Source organism: Lagenorhynchus albirostris, chromosome 18 (genome assembly GCF_949774975.1).
Source record: "Lagenorhynchus albirostris chromosome 18, mLagAlb1.1, whole genome shotgun sequence".
In the NCBI taxonomy this organism is placed as follows: domain Eukaryota; kingdom Metazoa; phylum Chordata; class Mammalia; order Artiodactyla; family Delphinidae; genus Lagenorhynchus; species Lagenorhynchus albirostris.
In genome coordinates, this window is record NC_083112.1 from 20,950,074 (window position 1) to 20,974,442 (window position 24,369).

General features: G+C 48.5%; 1 protein-coding gene across 1 annotated transcript in view; it reads left to right on the forward strand.

Annotated features, from left to right (window-relative positions):
* SIAH3 (siah E3 ubiquitin protein ligase family member 3) overlaps positions 1 to 19,234 on the forward strand; it is a 73,114-nt gene extending 53,880 nt beyond the window's left edge. The window contains exon 2 of the mRNA XM_060129407.1: positions 18,560 to 19,234. Coding sequence (XP_059985390.1) covers positions 18,560 to 19,234 — 675 coding nt within the window. The remainder of the gene's footprint in view (positions 1 to 18,559) is intronic.
* The last annotated feature ends 5,135 nt before the right edge of the window (positions 19,235 to 24,369 follow it).

Genomic DNA, 24,369 nt, shown 5'->3' on the forward strand with positions numbered 1-24,369 from the left:
AAAAGGGAACCCTCTTGCACTGTTGGTGGGAATGTGAATAGATACCGCCACTGTGGAGAACAGTAATGGAGGTTCCTTAAAAAACTACAAATAGAACTACCATACGACCCAGCAATCCCACTACTGGGCATATACCCTGAGAAAACCATAATTCAAAGAGAGTCATGTACCAAAATGTTCATTGCAGCACTATTTACAACAGCCAGGACATGGAAGCAACCTAAGTGTCCATTGAGAGATGAATGGATAAAGAAGATGTGGCACATAGGTACAATGGAATATTATCCAGCCATAAAAAGAAACGAAATTGAGTTATTTGTAGTGAGGTGGATGAACCCAGAGATTATCATACTAAGTGAAATTAAGAGACAAATATGATATCACTCATGTGGAATCTAATTTTTTAAAAATGATGTAAATGAACTTATTTAACAAAACAGAAACAGGCTCACAGATTTCGAAAACAAATTTATGGTTACCAAAGGGGAAATGCCGGTGGGGGGAGGGATAAATTAGGAGCTTGGGATTAACATACAGACACCACTATATATGAAATAGATAACCAACGAGAACCTACTGTAGAGCACAGGGAACTCTAGTCAATACGCTGTAATGACCTTTATGGGAAAAGAATCTGAAAAAGAATGAATACTTGTATATGTATAACTGAATCTCTATGCTGTACACCTGAAATTAATGCAACATTGTAAATCAGCTATACTCCAATAAAATTTTAAAAAATAATAACACACACACAAAAAAAATTCCCCCAGAGCTATGTCTTCCCCCTGCCCCTCCTGTGAAGTGGGTCCGTGTTACCAGGTTCTGTCTGGGTACTGGGCACCCCATACGACTGACAAATCAAGCCGTTATCCTGCAGAATAGGGGAGCCAGATCACCTCTATTACGAAGGTGCCCTCAAAGTTTGTTAAAGAATCAGAAACTTGGGCTTCCCTGGTGGCGCAGTGGTTGGGAGTCCGCCTGCCGATGCGGGGGACGCGGGTTCGTGCCCCGGTCCGGGAGGATCCCACATGCCGCGGAGTGGCTGGGCCCGTGAGCCATGGCCGCTGAGCCTGCGCGTCCAGAGCCTGTGCTCCGCAACGGGAGAGGCCACAACAGTGAGAGGCCCGCGTACCGCAAAAAAAAAAGAATCAGAGACTTAAGAGGAATGTCTGAGGTCCTTAAGGACCATCTATTTGATTCCAAAAGAGATGGCCCAGCAGGATCTAAGCGGGTGGGGAAGGGCGGGCCTAGCCCCTTGCTCAACTTCAAAGTGTGGTCTGTGACCTAGCAGGTTTGGCATCCAGGTAGGAGCGCAGAATCTCAGTCCTGGCGCACACCTGCTGAATCGCAGTCTGCGCTTTCACAAGACGCCCAGGTAATTCGCATGCACGCTGCAGTGTTTGAGGACGACGCGTCTAGCCCACTTTCCGCGCAACAGTGAAAGGAGAGTTTTGAGCCTTATGAAACTGCAAGGGATGATATAGGACAGGGGTCCCCAGCTCCTGGGCCGCGGACCGGTACCGGTCAGCAGGAGGTGAGCGCGGGCCAGCGAGCGCAGGTTCACCTGCCGCTCCCCATGGCTCGCGTTACCGCCTGAACTACCCCGCACACCCACCGTCGGTGGAAAAATTGTCTTCCAGGAAATCGGTCCCTGGTGCCAAAAAGGTTGGGGGCCGCTGCTATAGGAGATTTATACAAGTGCAGGGCACGTGCCTTCCCTTCTACAACATCCCCTGAGAGCACTGGGAATGGCAGAGAAATAGGAAGCCATCCCAACCTCCTGGGGTGACCCCAGAGGGGACCCGCGCTGCAGGCGCTGTTCAGGCTGTTGCCGTCCTAGCCTGCAGAGGGTCGAGCCAGAGCCTGGGGACCATCTCCTTCCCCTTGGGCCAGCTGGAGAGTTTGGGACCCTTGTAGAAAGTGAGGACCCTCCAATGGGGGAAACGGGACCAAAACAGGACCAATGTTGAAAGGTAGCCACGGTGAATTCTGTAAACAAACACACCTCTGGGGACAATTTCAATTGCCTTGAAGTATGTTTGGCTAAATTATCTTTGCGGACACTAATAAACATGTTCCTTAGAGACGCACGGTGACTGTCATAACTCCAAGATGAATATTGGATGAATGAGTTATTAGGGACTGGCCAGACTGCTAACCTCCCAAGCCCAGGGGGCAGCAATTCTCCTTTCTGCCTTCCCACGTCTTCCCCCTTAAGCCTAACTAAGATTTGCGTTAACTATGTACGCAGCTACTGGGAGAGCTTTAGAGTCAATGAGACACCGGCCCCCACCTCACTTAAGGGGATTGACTTGGAGCCATCAGCAGGGGTGGGGAGAGCCTCCCTGCAGAGACAGGAGGAGACATTTACTCAGCCAGGCCTCAGCTCGCAGCCAGGGTTTAGTCTCCTCTAATCCTTGGTCCTGCTGTGGTATTAGTTTCAGTCCTTAGCCCCCAATCTGGTCTCAGGAAACAGCCTTCTGCCCCAAGGACCAAAGGGCTAGGCTTGCCAAACCCCAGGCACAGCTGTGAATACCTTCAATCCCTTCCTCTGCTTTCCAGTCTCCCTGGGAGTGTCAGCCAGACCCCACCTTTCAAGAGCAAGGAACTCTTAACTCTCCCTGGATACTCAGAGCCTGTCCCTGTTGTGACTCCCATCCCCATCCTCTGATCGCCCTAGTTATTAGCATCCCAGGCAACCAGATCACTAGAGGATCAAATGAACACATGGGAACATGAAAGAAAAGGTTTTCTGGGTTCTGCCTTAAGCCCCATACGATACGCCCATTTACCAGTGACCTGGAGACAACAGCCGTGCACACCCACTCTCCCACTCTCTTTCTTTTTTGTTTGTTGTTTGGTTTTTCTTCTTTCACGTATAGCGTGCAGTGAAGTACACAATCTCTAGTATATATCCCGACAGATTTTTACATATATATGCATCCAACTAACCACCATCTGGATCAAAAGTTAAAATATCTCCATCTCCCCCCCTAAGAGGTTCCCTCATGTCCCTTCCTAGTCAATATGCTCCCACACAAAGGTCCCACTGTTCAGACCTGTCACCATAGGTCAGTCATGCATGGTTTTGAACTTCATACACACAGAATCATTAAGTATGTGCTCTTCTATGTCTAGCTTTTCTAATCAACATGTTTTTGAAATATAGCCATATGTGTAGCAGTCTTTCATTGTCTTGCGATAGCTGGGTAGCATTCCATCGTGGGAATATACTACAGTGCACCCATTGAAAGGACGTTTAGGTGGTTTTTAGACTTCTGGCTCTATGAATTAATCCTTCTATAAATATCCATGTGTATGTTTTTTGATCACACCATGCTCACTTCTGTCAGGGGCTGAATGCGTAACCAAGATGCGTCTGAGATTGTACTCAATTTACAGGCTCACAAAGTAGGCTGCCCATTTCATGGATGCTGGCAGGAGACACAACACTCCCGGGTCAGAGGTGAAGGGCCACTTCTCACCCACAGCAAGAGCAGCAGGCAGAGTATCTGCATTTTTGCACCAGTTCTTTGAGACCCAACCCCTAAAGGGTAATTAATGCAGAAAGGGACAAATGATGCCCACACACACAGTAGGGTGTATTACAAATGCTTGGGGAACCCACATTTTTTTATAATGGACAGTAAGCATGCCTGCCTTTAGTTCTGGAGGGAGATACAATATCTGTGTCCCAAGACTGGAAGCAAATCTGCCTTTGGCTAGGGAGACACTAGCTCTGTATCTCAAGGCTGTTCAGTATTACAAACAGCCTTGAAAACATAGTCTGGAACAAAGGACATTCAATGCCTTGCTTACAAGGTGTACAGAAATGCAAGAGCCCAACAGAGAATTGTTTCCCAACAGGTAAATGCCCAGGAGTGGAACTGCTGAGTCAAAGGGGCTGGCCTACATTTAGTTTTAGCAGATACTGCCAAAAAAGGGGTCCCAAAGTGATTGTACCAATTTATACTCCCATTAGCAGCACCTGGTATTATTGATCTGTTTCATTTAAGCCAAACAGCCGTACTGATCTGTTTCACTACAGCCATGCCTTTGTTTTTTCAGGAACTCTTCCACATGGCAGATGTCTAGATGCTATTTTTTTTTTTTTTTTTTTTTTTTGCAGTACGCGGGCCTCTCACTGTTGGGGCCTCTCCCGTTGCGGAGCACAGGCTCCGGACGCGCAGGCTCAGCGGCCACGGCTCACGGGCCCAGCCGCTCCGCGGCATGTGGGATCTTCCCGGACCAGGGCACGAACCTGCGTCCCCTGCATCGGCAGGCGGACTCTCAACCACTGCGCCACCAGGGAAGCCCCTAGATGTTATTTATAATGATGGTTCAGATCAACATGAATACTATTGCCTTTACCAAATTTTCATTTGTCAACTACATATTAACAGCCATATGCCAGGTGAGCAGTGGGCAGTGTAGATATGAGGCTCTGGGAAGCAGACACACAGGGCAAACTTCTCTCAGGAAACACATTTTAAAGACAGCAAGTAGGATGTGATTCCTAAGCAGGGGGAGCTGGTCTTAGGGGAAGCACTGCTGTTCAGGCCCGGCCACCATGAGGGGCCCGAGGAGACGGGTTTGCTCAGTGGAGGAGAAAGGGGTGCAATGGTGGGAACACGGGAGGGCCAATGACCAGATCTGCTCATAGGATCACCTGAACTTTCTAGCGGGGCTGCACTGACCAAAATGCTAGTAGATGACGATAACAATGATGATGATGAAAATAACAGCAATCAGTTATTGAGTACGTCCTATGTTCCAGGCACTAAGCTAGGCTCCTTACGTGGATTAAATTACTCTGTACATTGCAGCCAGCACCCACTGGCCAGTGATGAGATGAAAAGACTTAGTAAAAGGCTTTCTGCTAGTGAAAACACTGGTCTTGGATGACAGCTGTCAGGGAGGTTTTAAGAGAGATTTGGAAGGGCTCTGGTGTTTTTATGATTCCATCCAATTCAGTTTTGTGTCTAGAAATTATGTAGGGTGAATTTCCTTTGCTTACATCTCGATTAGCTAGCTATTCAATAACAATAATAACAATAGTGATGACAGTGATAATGATAATAGTAACAACATCTTCTTACTCTGGGCTAGGCATGATACAATGTACTTTGTATTTCATTCAGTCCTTACTTCAACCCTATGAGATATTACAACTCCCATTTTACAGAGGAAGAAACAAGTATGGAGAGGTTAATTAATGAGTCCATGGTCTCACAGCTTTTAGTAGCAAAACCAGGATTCATACCCCAGTGGGTCTGACTTCAAAAATGTTTTCTTTCTACTCTGCAGCACTGTCTTTCCAACTACGCTTGGTCAAACGACACGCTTCTTACTTTAGGGACAGGCTTATAGGAAGGCCTAATTTGCTAAGGATGATTATTGAGAATTAAGCCTGCCGTTGGAAGATGGATTTGTGTGTGTGAAATGACCTGGTGCTCTGCTCTAGATCTGTGCAGCTCTGGTTTTAGTACATGGATACTAAGTTGACAATCATCCTGGGAAAGTCTGCTACCTCCACGTCTGGGGGCAGACACGGCGTTTCCTGACAGTGAGGCCGTCCTCGGGGAGGAAACCAGAATTCTGAGCAGAGGTCCTAAGCAGACAGAGAGGGACCCCCGGCTTCTTTCACAGCCTTGTCGTCTAGAAGATTTAGAGGAATACAGGTGTGTAGGCGTGAGTTTGTCAGCGCTGGGAGATTTGGAGACAGACTGGGAACCAGGATGAGACAGGCTTGAAAGTCCTAGAGGCCAGGCCTCATATTGACACAATAAGCTAGGCCTGATCGCAAGCACGGGTCCAGGGTCAAAGTCTGGTCAGAGTGAGGTCAGGTTTGTTTGTGCTGCATTTTACTTTGAAGCCGCAAATAAGCAGGTCAAAGATACACCCAGGGGCAGGGACACACGAGTGAACACTGCTCTCCAGTACTGCCCTAGGGCCCTGCAGACACCAGAAGTTCATGGTCTCAGCAGCCACAGGCTATGAGGAATTTGCCAGGTCAGAGTTGGACAAAACTCTGATGGGGAGACCTGGGGGCAGGGGGTAGAGGAAGCGGGGCGTGGGGAGAGTCCCTGTCATATCAACATCCCAGTGACACGTGCACTTTACCCAGGTTCTCTAAGATGGAAAAGTTTAAGACCCAAAGGAATTTATCCATTCTTTCAAAACCAAAAAAACCTACTGAGCTCTTTTAGGTATCAGATAATGTTCTAGAGATACAACGGCGAACACAACCAAATTCCTAGTCCCAAGAAATATACATTGCAGTAGGGAAGACAGATGGTACACAAATAAATATATGACCTACACTATATATACTATAATATAACGTTATAATTGTATAGAACTGATAAATACTAGGAAGTGAAATAAAGCAGAGTAAGGGGATTGAGAGGGTTTCTTTAACAGATAAGTGAAGGACAGCCTCAGAGTAGAGGAGCAGAGAGGTGAATGAAGTGCGAGAGTGAGCCATGTGGGTAGCTGGTGTTGTTCCAAGTAAAGGGAATAGACAGTGCAAAGGCCCTGTGGCAAGTGTGTAGACAGCGTGTTCAAAGAACAGCAAGAGGCCAATGTGCTTAGAGCAGAGTAGCAAAGGGATGCAGGGGGAAAAAGATGAGGCAGAGAGTTAGCTGGGCGTCAGAGGATGTTGGTTCTTTTTCTTTTTTTTTAATTGAAGTATAGTTGACTTACAATGTTGTGCTTGTTTCAGGTGTATAGCAAAGTGATTCAGCAAAGTGATTCAGTTATACATATAAGAATATATATATATATTCGTTTTCAGATTCTTTTCCATTATAGGTTATTACAAGTATTGACTATAGTCCCCTGTGCTATAGGTCCTTACTGTTTATCTATTTTATATATAGTAGTGTGTATCTGTTAATCCCAAACTCTTAATTTATCACTCCTCTTCTCTTTCCCCTTTGGTAACAGTAAGTTTGTTTTCTATGTCTGTGAATCTATTTCTGTTTTGAAAATAAGTTCATTTATATCACTTTTTTGGATTCCACATATATGTGATATGATATTGTTCTCTGACTTATTTCACTTAGTATGATAATCTCTAGGTCCATCTATGTTGCTGCAAATGGTATTATTTCATTCTTTTTTTATGACTAATATTCCATTGTGTATATATACCAAAGCTTCTTTATCCATTCACCTGCTGATAGACATTTAGGCTGCTTCCTTGTCTTGGCTATTGTAGACAGTGATGCTATGAACATTGGGGTACGTATATCTTTTTGAATTAGAGTTTTCGTCTTTTCTGGATATATGCCCAGGAGTGGGACTGCTGGATCATATGGTAGCTCTATTTTTAGTTTTTTAAGAAACCTCTGTACTGTTCTCCATAGTGGCTACATCAATTTATATTCCCACTAACAGTGGAGGAGGCTGCCCTTTTCTCCACACCCTCTCCAGCATTTATTATTTGTAGACTTTTTGATGATGGCCATTCTGACCGGTGTAAGGTGATACTTCATTGCAGTTTTTTGTTGTTGTTGTTGTTGTTGTTGTTGTTTGCGGTACGCAGGCCTCTCACTGTTGCGGCCTCTCCCGTTGCGCAGCACAGGCTCCGGACGCGCAGGCTCAGCGGCCATGGCTCACAGGCCCAGCTGCTCCGCGGCACGTGCGATCTTCCCGGACCGGGGCACGAACCCGTGTCCCCTGCATCGGCAGGCAGACTCCCAACCACTGCGCCACCAGGGAAGCCCTTCATTGTAGTTTTGATTTGCATTTCTCTAATAATTAGTGATGTTGAGCATCTTTTCATGTGCCTATTGGCCATCTGTATGTCTTTTAGAGTATGTTGGTTCTTGATGGCATGGATAGGGAGTTTGTGTTTCACTCTGATACTGATGGAAAACTATTAAAGGATTTTGTGAGAAAAGTTACAGTCTGTATGAGGCCAAGAATGGATGCAGGAAGACTTGTGTATTCATTTCTTAGGGTTGCCATACAAAACCACAAACTTGGTGGCTCAAAGTAACAGAAATTTATTTTCACACACTTTTAGAGGCCAAAATGGTAAAAATGAAGTTGTCAGCAGGGCCTTGCTCCCTCTGAAGGCTCGAGGAGAGAATCCTTCCTTGCTCTGGTTCTGGTGGCTCCGGGCATTCTTTGGCTGTAGCAGCATTATTCCAACCTCCACCTCTATCTTCACATGGTCTTCTCGTCTGTGTCTGTGTCTTCTCTTCTGTCTCTTCTAAGAACACTTGTCATTGGATTTGGGGCCTGCCTGGATAATCCAGGGCGATCTCATCTTGAAATCCTTAATTTATCTAGATCTACAGAGACCGTTTTCTCAAATAAAGTCACGTTCTCAATTCCAGGGGTTACCATGTGGACACCTTTTGGAGGCCACCTTTCAACCCACTACCTCTAGTCAGGAGGCTATCACAGTAGCCCAGAAAGGCGGTAAGGGTGACTTGCCTTAGAGTGGTGGCAGGCAGATGGTGAGAAGTGGTTGGATTGTATTAGGGTGACAGCTCAGTGGAGAGGATTCACTCGTTCATCATCTCCACAAATATTTCTCGGGTTCCTACCATGTTCCAAGCACTGCCGGCACTGAGGATACAGCACGGAAGAAACAGATGCAACACTCAACCACCTGAGCTCACATCACGGTCCAGCAGCAAAACACATAAGTGTGCTGTGTGTCATAAAGGAACACGCAGCAGACAGAGCAGCCCTAGTCAGTACAGAACATGGAAGGAGGAATACAACTTAGCCAGGCCAAAGGGTACCCCGGGGGTGGGAGATGGGGAGGGTTGAGAGCCCTGGTGGAGAGAGCTGAATTTGTGGAGTTCCTGGTCACAATGTCTTTAAAGAACCAGACAAACAAGGGTGGCATGTGGCCTTGGGGCAGCCTGGCCATCAGAATGTCTCAGACCACCCAGGACATACCGCTGTCCACTCGTAGCCTGCCAACACATCTGCTTCTGAAGTTTGCGTTTGCATGTGTAACCATTTTAGCGACCCACCCCCTCCCTAACTTTATGGCCCCGGATCCTACCACAGCGGCACCAGGTACATGAGCAAAATTGTTGCCCACACCCGAGGTTATCCAGATCAGGTGAGACTGCTGCCAGCATGCTACGTACACCACCCTGGAGTCACCCCCAGGGTCCTTAAGTAATCCTACCCAGATCCCTGCAGTTAATGGGTCTTCAGCTAACCAAATCCTAACCTTTACGTTGCTCACACAGACCCTGGGTTTCACTTGCCAGCTGCAGACATAAAGTCTGACTACTCGAGAGGCTGCTTTTCAGGAAAGGTCTTTCGTCGGCGAGATTCACAAAACTCATTAGCATCTCGAAACCTCGCAGATAAAAGGCAGAGTCAAAGAATAAATGGAAATGAGCAGGATTCCTCTGCTGTGTGGTTTGACTACAGGCCCGCCCCTAATGTTTGCGGGGCTCTAGGCAAAAGCGAAGGCGGAAGCCCACACACTGCATGTCTAAACACTTAAAAGGTCAAGGTAAGAGACACTTAAAATATGGCGTACCCTCCTACTTTAATAATTAACCCTTCATAACGATCGGGATGGCCACAGCCCCCCGTCCGCAACCCGTCTCACTTTCTTCCTAATGAGGCTTCATGCTGCACTGAAATGAGTCCCAGGCAAAGGCAAGTGGACACCCTAGCCCGCACATCCAAGCCCCAAATAGTCCCCCATGGGCCACACCTCATGTCTAACGGTCCGCCTTCGGGATAATGGATCCCAGAAATAGCACAGGCTCCCAGAAGCTGACTCAGAGCCACTGGGTAGGGAATTCCAGATCCCAGTTATCTGGAGTATGGTCTGGAAGGGCCAGTTCAGGGCACTGGGTGGGCACAACCCATTAGTCCCCCCACCTTATGGGGAAGGGGGAAACTGGGGGAGGGCCCATAATCTTGGGTTGGATTGAAGTTACTTCCTGCCGATTGTTAACAGAAACTGGAAGTATGGGGGCAGCCAACCTGTAGTTAGGCCACCGGCCCTGCCGGAGTGCCAGAGGGGAACGCGGGTGGAGGCCAATCGAAGAGGGTTAGAGTAAGACAATCCGAGACAGTCTGCTGGGCCCAGGGCTGTCCTTCCCAGACAAACTGTAAGAAACCATCTGCTATTGATAAACGGGATGCCTAGGGCTCCGAACAATCTCTATACGAAGTAAAAGCAAAGAACGTACCTCGCTGGCATGAGAAGTTCCTCCTTCGAGGCTGTTATTTGACTTCCCATGATGGCAGCTGGGTACATTTCAGTGCCCTGGTCAGGTCCCATTGTCCCATCACTGTCGGGTTCTGGGCGAGGAGCCACCAGGAGACCTACCTGATAAGCCAACAGCTATGGACTCCCGTGCACGTGCGCACACATACACGTACACACACCACGCCACACGTATGTCTACAGGAAGGAAGGGTAGAGAACAGAGCCTCTGACTGAAGACAAGCAGCCTTTCCATGGTTATAGTGCAGGACACGGTTCCATTTATGAATCGTTCATTCATTCATTCAAGCAACAAATACTCAGGGAGAGTCTAGTAGATGCCAGACACTGCACGGTGCCGGCATTGCCCATCACGGGGCTAAGCACTGAGCAACCCTGTCTCTGCCCTCTGACTTCCAACCTAGCTAGGAAGAGAAAGCCACGCACTAGTGATTTTCAAAAAGAGTTGAAATTAAAAAATGAATTGTACGGACAGATCTTGACCACTGCTTGACTTCTCAGGTCAGGGAGGGAGGCAGCATCCCCATCTCACAGGGGCTGATGGTCTCAAAGTGACAATACCAGTTGGGACCATGATGGAGGCATGCTGGGCGGTCATGGGCCAGGATCTAGGAACTAAAGAAAGGCCTGGGGTGCTTGAGGACTGAGTCATATTTTTTGTTTTCACAATGTCGTCCACACATTTCCTCCCAGCCTCTCACAGAGCCAGGGTCTGAATTTATAAGACGACCAGCTGAGTCACGAGCCTTTTGAGACCATAGGACGAGTGCCGGTGTAGACATCTGTATGAACCCCTTTCATTGTTTTTCACCCATGGACCTTGGGTTCTAAAAATTTGATCCACTCACATTTTTATCTTCCTCTTTTCACAGTAATAACTCACTTTCCTCTTTTTTATTTCTGGCATATAACGCTCAGGACTCAAGGCTTCTGTGTGTTTGCTAACAAGTGTCTCCTTCCTCAATTTACATAATTTTAATTGCCAGTGAGGAAAGTTTGTATGCAGTGATCTACCAGGAGCAAGATTCTGATACTTTTAGAGATGGTACCAGACCATGGTAAGTCCTTGATTCAGTGGCCAGAGGCAGGAATAGTCAGGGAACAAGCTCCCGGGCTCGTCCCTAAAGTGTGGAATTCCTCTGAAGTGTTTTAAACAATCTTCGTAGCTTGAAAACCAGGAATTTCATCAAGGACAGTCCATTTCTAGCATCTACTATGCTGAGTAACAAACTCCTAATTTCACCAATGGAAACCTCTGTGGAAATGGTAATTAGCAGCATCTGGTGTGGATCAGAAATAGGGGTACTAATTGAAGCAACTGTAGTCGTTATCTCTGGAGTGTGGGCTTTCGGATAAAATGTTAGGTGATCACCTTGAAGTGAGAATTCCTGATTAGGGAATTGACAGCCCCTGGAGTGTAGGTTAAAAATGTACACATTCCTATCACATTCTCTCTATGAAAGCCTTTTAAAGAAAATTACAGACATTATCATGCTGCCCACACGAAGCTCTCATTCATTCTGTGTTCTAAGTATAACCGTCTGGGGGGAAAGGAGCATGAGACACATTTTCTAAGGAAGACAGTCTATCCCAGGCAATAAAAGCCCCGTTGTTGTTTTCTATCTCCGTGTAACTTATTTCTCAACTGTTTGCTGGAAGCTTTCCAGAGTCCTCCTGGGTTTCATATGAACATGCACAGTCATGCTAGGTTTTGCGGAAGAGGGGTGGAGAGGTGGGTGTCCCAGGAAAATGGAATGTGGAACACTAAACCTTCAGCCTTGACCGTCCTTCTGAGAAACGGAGGGGATTTTTAAAGACTACAGAGTGGGACCTGGAGCGGGTACAGATACTCACCCTTCTCTGCAGACCCGATTTCCAACTAGGTTCCAGCCTCCCTTCTTTTTTTTTTTTTAGCATCTTTATTAGAGTATAATTGCTTTACAATGGTGTGTTAGTTTCTGCTGTATAGCTAAGTGGATCAGCTATATGTATACATATATCCCCATATCGCCTCCCTCTTGCGTCTCCCTCCCACCCTCCCTATCCCACCCCTCTAGGTGGTCACAAAGCACGGAGCTGATCTCCCTGTGCTATGCGGCTGCTTCCCACTAGCTATCAATTTTACATTTGGTAGGGTATATATGTCAGTGCCACTCTCTCACTTTGTCCCAGCTTACCCTTCCTCCTCCCCGTGGCCTCAAGTCCATTCTCTCGTAGGTCTGTGTCTTTATTCCTGTCCTGCCCCTAGGTTCTTCAAAAACCTTTTTTTTTAGATTCCATATATATGTGTTAGCATACGGTATTTGTTTTTCTCTTTCTGACTTACTTCACTCTGTATGACAGTCTCTAGGTCTATCCACCTCACTACAAATAACTCAATTTCATTTCTTTCTATGGCTGAGTAATATTCCATTGTATATATGTGCCACATCTTCTTTATCCATTCATCTGTCGATGGACACTTAGGTTGCTTCCATGTCCTGGCTATTGTAAATAGAGCTGCAATGAACATTGTGGTACATGACTCTTTTTGAATTATGGTTTTCTCAGGGTATATGCCCAGTACTGGGATTGCTGGGTCGTATCAGCCTCCCTTCTTTGCAAACCTGATTCCCAACTAAGTTCCATCTTTGACTTTATCCCAATGTTCTGATACCTGCCCTGAAATGTTACTCCTCCCCGCTCTTCTCTCCTGTGTGTGAGATACATCGATAGCATCGCTGCCTTTCCCCTTCCCCCCTGTACTGAAAGCTTCACTTCATTAATTCTCACAAATAAGGGCATGAGCAAACTCAAAGCACATGCCTGTCGTTATTTTTTTAGAGCATTTATTCTTTTTGATGTGGACCATGTTTAAAGTTTTCATTGAATTTGTTACAGTATTGCTTCTATTTTATGTTTTGGTTTTTTGGCTGCAAGGCATGTGGGATCTTAGCTCCCCGACCAGGGGTCGAACCCACACCCCCTGCATTGGAAGGAGAAGTCTTAACCACTGGACCACGAGGGAAGTCCCGCACATGCCTGTCATTTGAAATTGGGTGCAAAACATCTGCCTTCAGCTAAAATGCATTAATTAGCATGGCTCGGTTCCTGGAATCAAGTGGAAGGAGAGGGCAGTCCTCCAAATGAGCTCACTGACCAGAGGGAACAGATGCTGGAGAAAGGGTCACATGGTTTTCCAGGGGCAGGTTTCCTCTTTGGGTGCCAGGATATGTAGGGATAGCCATTACCAACCATGGGAGTGTGGCTGATGAAATTAAGGAAGGCATTTTTAAATTCAATTACACCCTCAGTGGAAATGCTCTCACTAATGCTTGGGGAGAGAATTATACCCAGTCCATAAAGCCTAACATTTCTAAACCCAATTTTGCGAATTATTCTAAAGGTTGATTCAAGGTCTCTCTTCCAAATGGGAAGTTAAATATGGCCAATGGAAGGAAGACATCTGCAGACTGACTGAGGGGTTTATCAGCCTGTAAGAGTTTTAATTAATGTAATCACTAATGTTGCATTAACAGTTTAGTGAAGGAAAGTAATTACTCACACATCCGCTGTATCAGATGGGAAGATTAGAATTCATTTTCCAAAACGATTAGCATTTTGCCAATTAAAAGAAGCCCTTCTCCCTGCCAGCAGCCCTGTGACCTCGCTCAGCCGAAGATCATTTAAATGAAACATATTTTGCATCAGAAGATAGAGCAGGAAAAATGGAGAATTAAGGCTGTGTTTATTCCTAGCGCCTTCTCAGGGCACAGCAAGCGCAGGGGTCTCCGTGAGTTGATAATGTCTCGCTTTATTTGCATAGTCAGTCACTTTGGATTATACCACTGGCTGCTCTGTTACCCTGCAGCAATTAAACAACGGAAAGGCCAGTGGAAGACGACGCCAAAAGGAAGCAAGGGGAGAGTCTGGGTGGAATGGCCAAGCCTAGGGTCCAGTGGTTGGACAAGTGCCAGGACTCACTGTTGCCCCATCCTGAGTGACAGCTGGAACCGGCTCCGCTGGTGGGCTTGGGCCATCATGCTGCCCACACGGGCTCCCTAAAGTGTGAAGCTGTGTCCCTTGAGCCCTCCTACGGATGGCCCCTGAGTGTTGGGTGTCATCTCCGTGCCAAGACTTTGGCAATATGGTCTGACAGCTCTCCAGCCCCCCTCCTCACCATCTCTGGCAGATCCTCTAGTGACAGCCACTTGGAACTTTTCATTTCTTAAAAATCCCATAGTTGGGGCTTCCCTGGTAGCACAGTGGTTGAGAGTCCGCCTGCCGATGCAGGGGACACGGGTTGGTGCCCCGGTCCGGGAAGATCCCACATGCCGCGGAGCGGCTGGGCCCGTGAGCCATGGCCGCTGAGCCTGCGCGTCCGGAGCCTGTGCTCCGCAACGGGAGAGGCCACAACAGTGAGAGGCCCGCATACCGCAAAAAAAAAAAAAAAAAAATCCCACGGTCTTTCAGATCCAGCTCCTTGGAACCTGTTATTCACCCCATCAGCAAACCTTTTGCCTACTTTGTTAGAGCAACACCCTTCCTGCTTCGCCCAGGGTAAATGGCACTGGGCACTGACTAGAATAGCTACGGCCCCCACTTTGCACACTCAGAGCCCCTCCGGTCCTGCACTTTTGCATTGTGTTATATTATACTAATCACAGTGAGCTATTGAGACAGGAACTGGGATCGTACTCTGCTCAGTATTCTCAGCCTGTGCTGAGGCGGTGCACGTGTCAGCTGCTGTATCCATTCTTGTCGAACGGCTTAATGATCGTGGGCATATATTAGCCCTCCCTGCCTCCCCCCTGTCAGCCTCATCGAAGGTCAGCCTAGGAGGCCCAGACTGGTCGGATCAGCTAACATCACAAAGGAGGGAACTGAGACATTTGCATACGGATGGGCATTCCCTCTTCACATGTGCTCCTCACTGGTGAAGCGCCGTTTCCAATGGGGGCTGACCCTCGCTGAGTGCACCGCCTGGGCTTCCTTCTGCTATGTCTCTGACTGCGTTTAGCCAATGGGAGGCATGGCAGGAGACTGGGGTCGGGGAAGAACGGGAGGTTGAGGTGTTTCTTCCTCATGCCCTCCTTACTTTGGTTTCACATCTCTGATACTAGCTGCACAGAACAGGATGGAGAAGACGGAAGATGCATCTGCAGAAGGGCAGAGAATAGCCCAGAGGCCATTTCTGAGATGGGAATTTCAGGATATTCCGTCATCATGCAACGGCATGGGACAGGAGGCCCCAGTCAAGTGCTATGTTGGGGTCTCCAGACCCTTCCGGTGGCCTGTGTTCAGCCCAGAGTGCTGCCCAGGTGCGAGGGTCAGCTGACCAGTACCAAGGCAGGCAGCCATGGACCGAGGGGGAAGGCCACCGAAACGCTTCATCCCAAACCGTGTCCAAATGGAAATGCCTTACTGATGTAATACTTGATGTGGTCATTGAAGCTGTTTGACAGGCACTGTTTCATTTGATCCCCTGACAACCCTATGAAATAAATATTTTGCTGATGGGGCAACTGACTTAATCAAGGCTGCTGGACAAGTAAACGGTGGAACAGACCAAAGTTGGCCAACATCCAGCTGGTGACCTTCCCAGGCTATGATCCATATCACCTTTAACTGATCTGGGCTCCATTCCCATCTGCACCCCTTATAAGCTGTGTGACCCTGGGCAAGTGACTCAACCTCTCTGTGTCCGTTCCTTCATCTAGAAGGCACACATAACATGTTTCTCTCGTGACTGCTGTGACCTAAATGAGGGTGGGGGGGCTTCTCAGAGGCTGGGAGAGGGGACAGCGTTTGAGGCTTTCCATGAGAAGCCAACACCAGGTCCTCTTGAGCGAAACAGAAGAGGCTGACCTTCTGCCTGGCCTGTTGGGAGGACCTGGGAGGAGTCCTTGCATCTGGCTGGTGGAGTGTATGAGCCTGGGCTACTTGTACAATCCCAAGGGATCCTAGGAATTGGCCCCCCTCCTTCACCGGTTGACTAAATGATATCAGCCACCAGCAGGCAGGTAGGAACTAAGCCAGATGTAACTTTTTTTAAAAGTAAGAAAATTGATCTTTTCTGTGAGAAATTAAACAATGACACAAAAAATATCTACTTTCCACAGCGCCTAACACTTAGTAGACGCTACCTACTAGTTAATTCCCTTCCCCATATTTAACACTAAAGGCTGAGTCAGTCTCATCACTAGCAGGATTCTGGAACACAGCCTTTCCATCAAGGGGAAGACACTGTCCCCCTTGGGACAGGTGGCTTGGCGGGTGTGCAGGATGGGTGATGACAGGCTGCCCAGTAGCTGCCACGCAGGAGCTACTGGAAGGGCCCTGTAGCTCACCCTCCAGGTCAGCTGGGCTCCCGGCGGAGGAGAGCGCGGGGGCGAACAACTCCAGAACAGAGCTAGTCGGGCCCCCAGTGTGTGTGTATGTGTCCCTGGGTGCTCTAAAGAAAGGGAAGCTCGCCAGGCCTCCAGCCACTCTCTGAGCCCGAGGAGATGGCCGTAACAGCGATGAGTATGAAAGACAGACCATCACCCATCACCCTGGTCCTCTACATGCTGGCAAGGAACTGAAGCGAGGCAAGTGCCCAAAGGCACCCGAAGTCCAGAGGGGCTTGGAGAGCGAACCCGAGGGCAGCCCAGAGAAGGCTGCCACTTGAACGCCTCATGCCTGGAGCACCCTGCAGACCGGCCACCTCCCCTGCACAGCCCAGATCCCACAGACTAATTAAAGAAAAAAACCCTCAAAGAATGGGGGAGGGAGCTGGAGGTGGGATTATCGAGGGGAGGGGAGGGCAGTTGCTGTGTTCAGAGTCATGAGGCGTGAAAATGAATCCCATCTTTCACTTCCCAGCTTTGTAACCTTGGGCACGTTACTACTGAAGCCTGTTTCTTCAACTGAAAAACACGAATCACAGTCCTTGCGCCAGGGAGGAGCCTTTTCCAAACCGTAACTAATTAGATACGCACTAATGTCTGTACCACCTACACCGAGAAACGCAGTGTTGATTTTGCTCACAGCTGTATCTCTAGGGTCTGGTCGTGGCAGGTGCTCAGTAAATGCTTACTGATCCCTGATCAGAAAGTGTTGTCACAGCTCCTGATGTTTTGAGGGCATTGGTGGGCACGCTGTCGCGAAGAACAAAAGGTCGAGAGGGTCTCAGGGTGGAAGCTGCCTAGTGGTGAGTCCCTGGCAAGTTGCTCTGGAACAGTGAGCCTAAGGCAGGACAGAAGTGTGCCTGGTGGGGCAAAGTCCCAGGAGTCATAGCTCAGGCTCCCTTCCTGGGGACTGTGGCCCGGCTGCACACAATCAGCTCGGGGATCCATGGTTGCCTTACTACCCAGAAGGGCACCGCAGATAGCACAACCCCTGGCAGCACTGGAAGGACAAATAGGTATTTACCAAAGTTTTGTTCTCAAAATAATGGTAATGATAAAATAGAGGGAAAAAATCCATTGACTTCCAGTCCCTTCACAAAAATATCAACAGTATCAAAAAAGCACAAAAAAATTGATTTCTTTGTTCTTTATGACTAATGACCATCAATGCAAGTTATTTGAAGGGGAAAACTGCCTGAGTATCTAATTGAAGAATCAGAAAGGCAGAAATATTGCATTTTCTTGGATGAGTTTTCAGAATCTCAACCACCCAAGGCATCCACCGTGTCCCTCATTGTTTTAAAGTTTTGTTTTCTTTTTTTTTTTTTTTCTGCGGTATGCAGGCCTCTCACTGTTGTGGCCTCTCCCGTTGTGGAGCACAGGCTCCGGAGGCGCAGGATCAGCGGCCATGGCTCACGGGCCCAGCCGCTCCGCGGCACGTGGGATCTTCCCGGACCGGGGCACGAACCCGCGTCCCCTGCATCGGCAGGCGGACTCTCAACCACTGCGCCACCAGGGAAGCCCTGTTTTCTTTTTTAAATATACTAATACATTTGGAAAATCTCTTCTTGCAAGAGGACTCTCTTGAAGAAGCTTCTATTTCCGATTGGGTAAATTTACATTCTATACTGAAATGAAATGACTTGGAGAAGACTTCAGCATCTAAATCTGGCAAAACATTCAAAACAATGAATTCTGTCTCACTAAAATATTTGTCAAAACAGATAATAACAAGTGTTGACAAGGACGTGGAGAAATTGGAACTCTCTTAGATGCCTGATGGGGATGTAGAACGGTGCTGCCATTTTGGAAAACAGTCTGGCAGGTCTCATTTTTTTAAGAAATAGAGCTTTCTCTACCGGTAAGGGAGAGTTTGCTTTCCATATTCTGAACACCAGGGGAGTCTCAGCCGGGCTGAGAGACTGATCTCACCGCCACTAACCTTCTTCTCTTTCGCCTACAGTATGTGTCCGGCCGATGCGCCGTCACCCAGAGCGCCCCGGAGCCCGGCAGCTTCCCCCCTCACCTCCTCCCCCCACTCCTCCGCCACCACGCCCGCCAGCCCCACCTCCGCCACCACGCCCGCCCTCCCCACCACCCCCTGCACCAGGAGGCGGGGCTACACGCTGCCCAGGTGACGCCCTGCACCTGCCCCCTGTTCTCCTGCCAGTGGGAAGGCCACCTGGAGGTGGTGGTGCCCCACCTGCGGCAGATGCACAGGGTGGACATCCTCCAGGGAGCCGAGATCGTCTTCCTGGCCACGGACATGCACCTCCCGGCACCGGCCGACTGGATCATCGTGCACTCCTGCCTCGGCCACCACTTTCTTCTGGTGCTTAGGAAACGGGAGAGGCACGCAGGGCACCCCCAGTTCTTCGCCACCATGATGCTCATCGGGACCCCCACCCAGGCCGACTGCTTCACCTACCGCCTGGAGCTCAACAGAAACCACCGGCGTCTCAAGTGGGAGGCCACCCCCAGGTCTGTGCTGGAGTGCGTGGACTCGGTGATCACTGATGGGGACTGCCTCGTCCTCAACACCTCGCTGGCCCAGCTCTTCTCCGACAACGGCAGCCTTGCCATCGGGATTGCCATCACTGCGGCGACGGAGGTCTGCTCCTCGGAAGCTGAGATGTGAAGCAGAGGCCCCGGACGGTCACGTGCGGCGCCCCCTTCCCCGAGGAACTCTGCCTGGGCCCTTGGATCTCAGAAGGCCAGGACTCCAGGCTCCTTTCTATCCTTCTCCCTCCTTCTCTCCTTCCTTCCTTTCTTTTTTTGTCTCAGGTACTTTGTGGTATTTGGTATTCGTCTGCCATGGGCATTATATTACGTAAACATCTTGTGATTCAAGATCTGGGTGTGAGGTTTGTCCTGATTTGTTGGTATAGTTTTATAGAACACTTTTAATCGGATTCAGTCAGAATGGTGATTTCTCGCCACCGTCTCCTTGCAATTCCCTTCTCCGCTGCTTCTAAATTGAGCAAAAGTCACCAAGGTCCCAAAGCAGACTCTTAGGGTTGAAAGGAGACAGTGTCCAAATCATTTCTTCCTTCTCTTTTTAATCTATTTCAGAGTGCGCTAACTCTGAAATGCGTGCCGACAGCAGATTAGGGAACGGGACCTGGCCAGCTCGGAGGTATGTATTTCAGACCAACCAGACGCAAGTCTGCCACCTTCCCAGGAACCTCAGGGGCCACGCTGCCTGGACACAAGGAGATGGCGTCTCCTCCGAAGGCCAGGGCGCCGGACTGCAGGCGTCACCACGCCATGTGTCCTCTGGCTTGATCCCGGGGCTGGGGGGAACGGGCAGAGGTTGAACCCTCTTTTGCCAGGCTGTTATGAGCTTGCTGTCAGCCCGGGCCATCTTTTCCCGCTCTGAAATCAAAGGCCTCAAGGGTTTGGTGCTTTCTTGAAAATCTCTTTGCCGTCTGTTGAGCAATTCATAGAAAAGGATGGGCAAGATGCAGGGGAAGAGAAGCAGCGGAAAAAGCGAAGGATAAAATGAATCTCCCACCTCTGGGAGGGCGTTCTCTCCTGAGAGAGCTTTATTATCAAGTTATAACATCCACCAATCCTTTCCCTGGGGTGGAGCACGTTTGTATCAGGCAAAGAGCCCTCTGTGCCCTTGACAGTTCATAAGCAGAACCACGATTCGGCATCAGACACAAGGAACTTGAAGGGTGCGACCAGGTCCTCTGACCTGAAGGGCTGTCCCCATCACTCAGACACCTGAGAGGGTCCTCTTTCCCTCCCTTACTTCTAAAACGCTCCGAGGGCCCCGTTCAGCACACACACGCTATCACTGGTCAGTATGCGTCCAGCGCCCCGTTGCAGTATGAATGAAGAGGCCACGAAAATCCATACTGCCTCCAGGTAGATGGCCTTCTCTCATTCGGCTGTCAGAACGCTTTGCCAACCTCTTCGTGTGGAAGTCTCTCGTGTTTTTGAAGAAAGTAAGCATGTTCCGTGGAAGCTTCTGACGGAAGCTGAATACCTGTAAGCCTTCCCAGTAGGCCCTCTTCCCCCTCCTTTTGGTCATTTTTGTTCTCCCCTCGGCCAATCCCTGGTTGCAGCAGCTACACGGGGCCCCCAAACCCCACACGACGCTCACCAGTGGACCTTTCACCAAGCAGACGTTGCTCTCGGTCCCGTTCCCTCCCCTGGCCATCTCGGCTGGGTCCTGGCAGGCCTCCCAGTGAGGATTTAGTTTCGGGCAGCTTTTGCCCTGAATGGCCATCAGCAATCTTTTCTCTGCCAAAAATAATTGATCCAGAAACACAACACCCTTCCCCCCAACAACTGGGTAATCCTGCAGCCACCTGTGCTGCCAACCCACGGCTCCAGCTCTGCAAGGGCAGGGTCGGTCGATAGAGGAGCTCGGAACGCAGCCCCCTCTAGTTATACAGTAACCGCTGGCGCCTGGGATCTGAGGTTTTGTTCTCTAAGAGCCCTAAGGAGACCAATAAACATCGCGTCACTGATTGAGGCAAACGCCAGGGGCGCAGTCCCAAGGAAAGAGTTGTAAGCTCCTTTCTCTTAGTGCTGTCAGAACGTCCCACAGGGCACCAGCATCCCCCACCCAGAACCGCACCGCCGGCCTGGGAACAAGCTGAGGCTGGCTGTCCATGTGAGGAGAGACTGGCTCCTTACTTTACCCCCAGGCCCTTCCCCAGAACCTAAGACCTCCTTGGCTGTAAGTCTGATGCCTCCAGAGGCTGCATTCCTTCCATGGTTCCTGATTCTCCACCACTTGGAAAACATTTGTGTAGCATCACGGGTGCCCCAGATAAACAAACAAACCAAACCTCGTTAGGAGTATAATTACCATCCACGGGGCCTTAGGGCTCGTGCAAACGCCACCTCTGCCCTCCTGTGGTGCCAAGTGAGGAGAGCCTGACCGAGAATAACTTCAGGCTATTAGTAGCGCACACAGGACTGTATTATGAATAAGTGATCCCAGGTCGGAAGGAATATGTTTGGTTCCTAGAAACCTTTAGATTAAAGGGTAGAGGTGTGTTATTTTCATCCATCTGTGGTGCTCCCAAGAAGCCCTTCCTCTCTATAGCCATGTGTGAAGAACTGAAGGAAAAGGAGCAAAGTGGAAACAAGGCACAGGAATTAGAAAATGGTACCAACGAAGTGTGCCGTGTTGAGCTTTACGGTCACAAAGGTTCCCTCATTTGAGACTCAGGAGAATCCCCGTCAGCGTCCTCCGTATACGAAAAACACAGAAGTTCAGAGACACGAAATGACCTTCCCGAAGTCACACACCAGGTGTGTTGGGACCACAGCTTGAACCTGGCCCACCGACTGCAAACTTGGTGTTCTTGCCAGAGGAAGACGAACCCAGAGTAGTCAGCACGTTCCCACCGCGTCAGTGGACTGGGGTCCCGAGGGTCCACTGGGCCTTGGTTCGGGGAGCAGGGAGAGTCTGAAGTGGCTTTGCTTTGAGAGGCATCTCAGCTCGAAGAACTGGTCAACCTGGAAGCAGGGGGAGGGGTGGGGGGCAGGGGAACCAAGGAGTGGGGTCTTCAGTGGCCTCAAGCCCCTTCCTGTATCACATCGCCCACTGCAGGTTCCTCCTTTTTAGGTTCCCAGGAGTCCGCTCAACACAGAGCCCTGGGATCTGACTGCCTCATGCCCACCCAGATGCCGACTTGATACCCACCCTCTGAGGAGTACAGTCAGCCCTCTCTGTCTGCAGGGGGTTGGGTCCTCGATACGCCCCACACCCCCACCCCTGGATACCAAAATCCACGGATGCTCGAGTTCCTTATACAAAATGCCATAGTACAATCGAAACCCACAGATGCACAGGGCCAACTGCATTTGCATTTAAAAAGTAGGCCTAGGGATATATGTGAAAAGAATCTTAAAAAAGAGTGGATATATGTATATGTATACCAGATTCACTCTGCTGAACACCTACACAACATTGTAAATCAACTATACCCCAATACAAATTACAATTAAAAAAAAAAAAGTAGGCCTCGGGAGACGGCAGCCCTTAACAGCAAGAAATGAGTTACCAGCATTTGAACTTGAGGCAGGAGGTGTGAAGAGAAGGTCATTCCTGCCCTTGAGGCTGAGCCTGCATAAATGGTCAGTGCAGAATGGAAGTCAGGCCAGGCAAAGAAGATTGCCTTTAATTATCCTTCTCTCCATGTACCTGCAGCTGGGATAGACTCCATCACTACCTGTGGCTATCGTGGACCTTTAAGAAATGGATCAGGTTAATAATAATAATAGTACTCATGGCTACCACTTATTGAGGGTTTACTATGTAACCTAGTGAGCTAAGTACTTTGAGCATATTATCTCATTTAATCCCCATAACAACCTTATGAAGCAGGTACTATTATTTCACCCAGGAAGAAACTTAAGCTAAGAGGGATTAGACACTTTTAAGGTCACACAGTAGCAAATGGTACAGCTGGATCTGGAATTTAGCGTGTCTTGCTCCAAAGTCCAGGCTTCAGACCAATACCAACTATGTCATTTCTAGAAATTCATGGACCCAAGGCTCAGAAGGACCAGTCATAAATTCTGAATGGCATAGAGGCCTTTTAGTAGAGTTGATTAAATGCGCCCTTTCATTTCTTCCCTTTCTCCCTCTTTTCCCAGACCAAGACAGAACGGTGTGCTACAGCTGGCTTGTGTAACAGTTGTTAAAGTTTTTAGGAATTTTACAAACTGTTAAGCACAGCCACTACGAAAAATTAAATTATATAAATTTACAATTAAATAAGTTCTATTAAAAAGAAGGTAATAAATACTCAACACTCATCACTGCCTAATTATTTCACTACTCTTATTTTCTATGCTTTCAAGATTATTTACCTTGATCATATGTGTGTGGTGAACATACTATATAATGATGCACTACCAACCCCATGTTTGGTGACATCATGGTAACAGCTTGAAACTGGCCATGGTGGCAGTGTTCACCCAATGGAAATTGTCAATGCTATAAGCCAGGGTGTTTCCCACTTGGAGAACTAGCTGTGAAAACCTTTACCAGCACACCACTGCCTGGACAGTTCTGATGCACATGGCAGGGTGGGGAGAGGGGACTTTGGAAGGAGAAACAAGATCCTGGTGGCCACACTGACAGGGATAGAGATAACAGCCAAGCTAGCCAAATAGCAAATTTTCGGGAAAACACCAATTGTTCCGGAGAAGGGGGTCTGAGGCCTCTAAGCAACTTCAAGGGCACTCCCTGCCCTATTCCAGATCCTTCCCTATTGCTGTTAGTGTGGGAAGTTCTATCTGATGACTTTCATGGAAAAAGTATGGTTCCACAAAACCCACCTACTGCAATCCCAATCCCAAAAGTAGGACCAAACTCTACAAAATTAGAATCTCCCATTGCTTGTTCTTATAGGTCATTTTTCTTACCTCTGTATATAGAGCAAAACCTAAAGAAATATTTTACTTTGCAATTAGAGATTGGAAATATCCAACATCTGAGAATGACACAGTGGGCGGTAGTTGCAAACATCACATAAAATGTATGACCACAGAAATAGGACCCTCACATCCTCAAAGCTGAAGGACAAAAAAGGGAACAGATCAGGGGATGTTACATGAAGAACAGAGCCTAGCGCTAATCTGGCTACTTCACTGCAACCCAACAAGGAGCCTGTTCACAATCCACAGCCTACCCAGACCGATACTCTTTCCAGATTAAGGGTATGGTTCCCACTAGGAAAAAAGTCACAAGGAACTCCAGGCGGAGTGCCCTGTAGCAGGCAGAATCTCCAAGGTCAACAG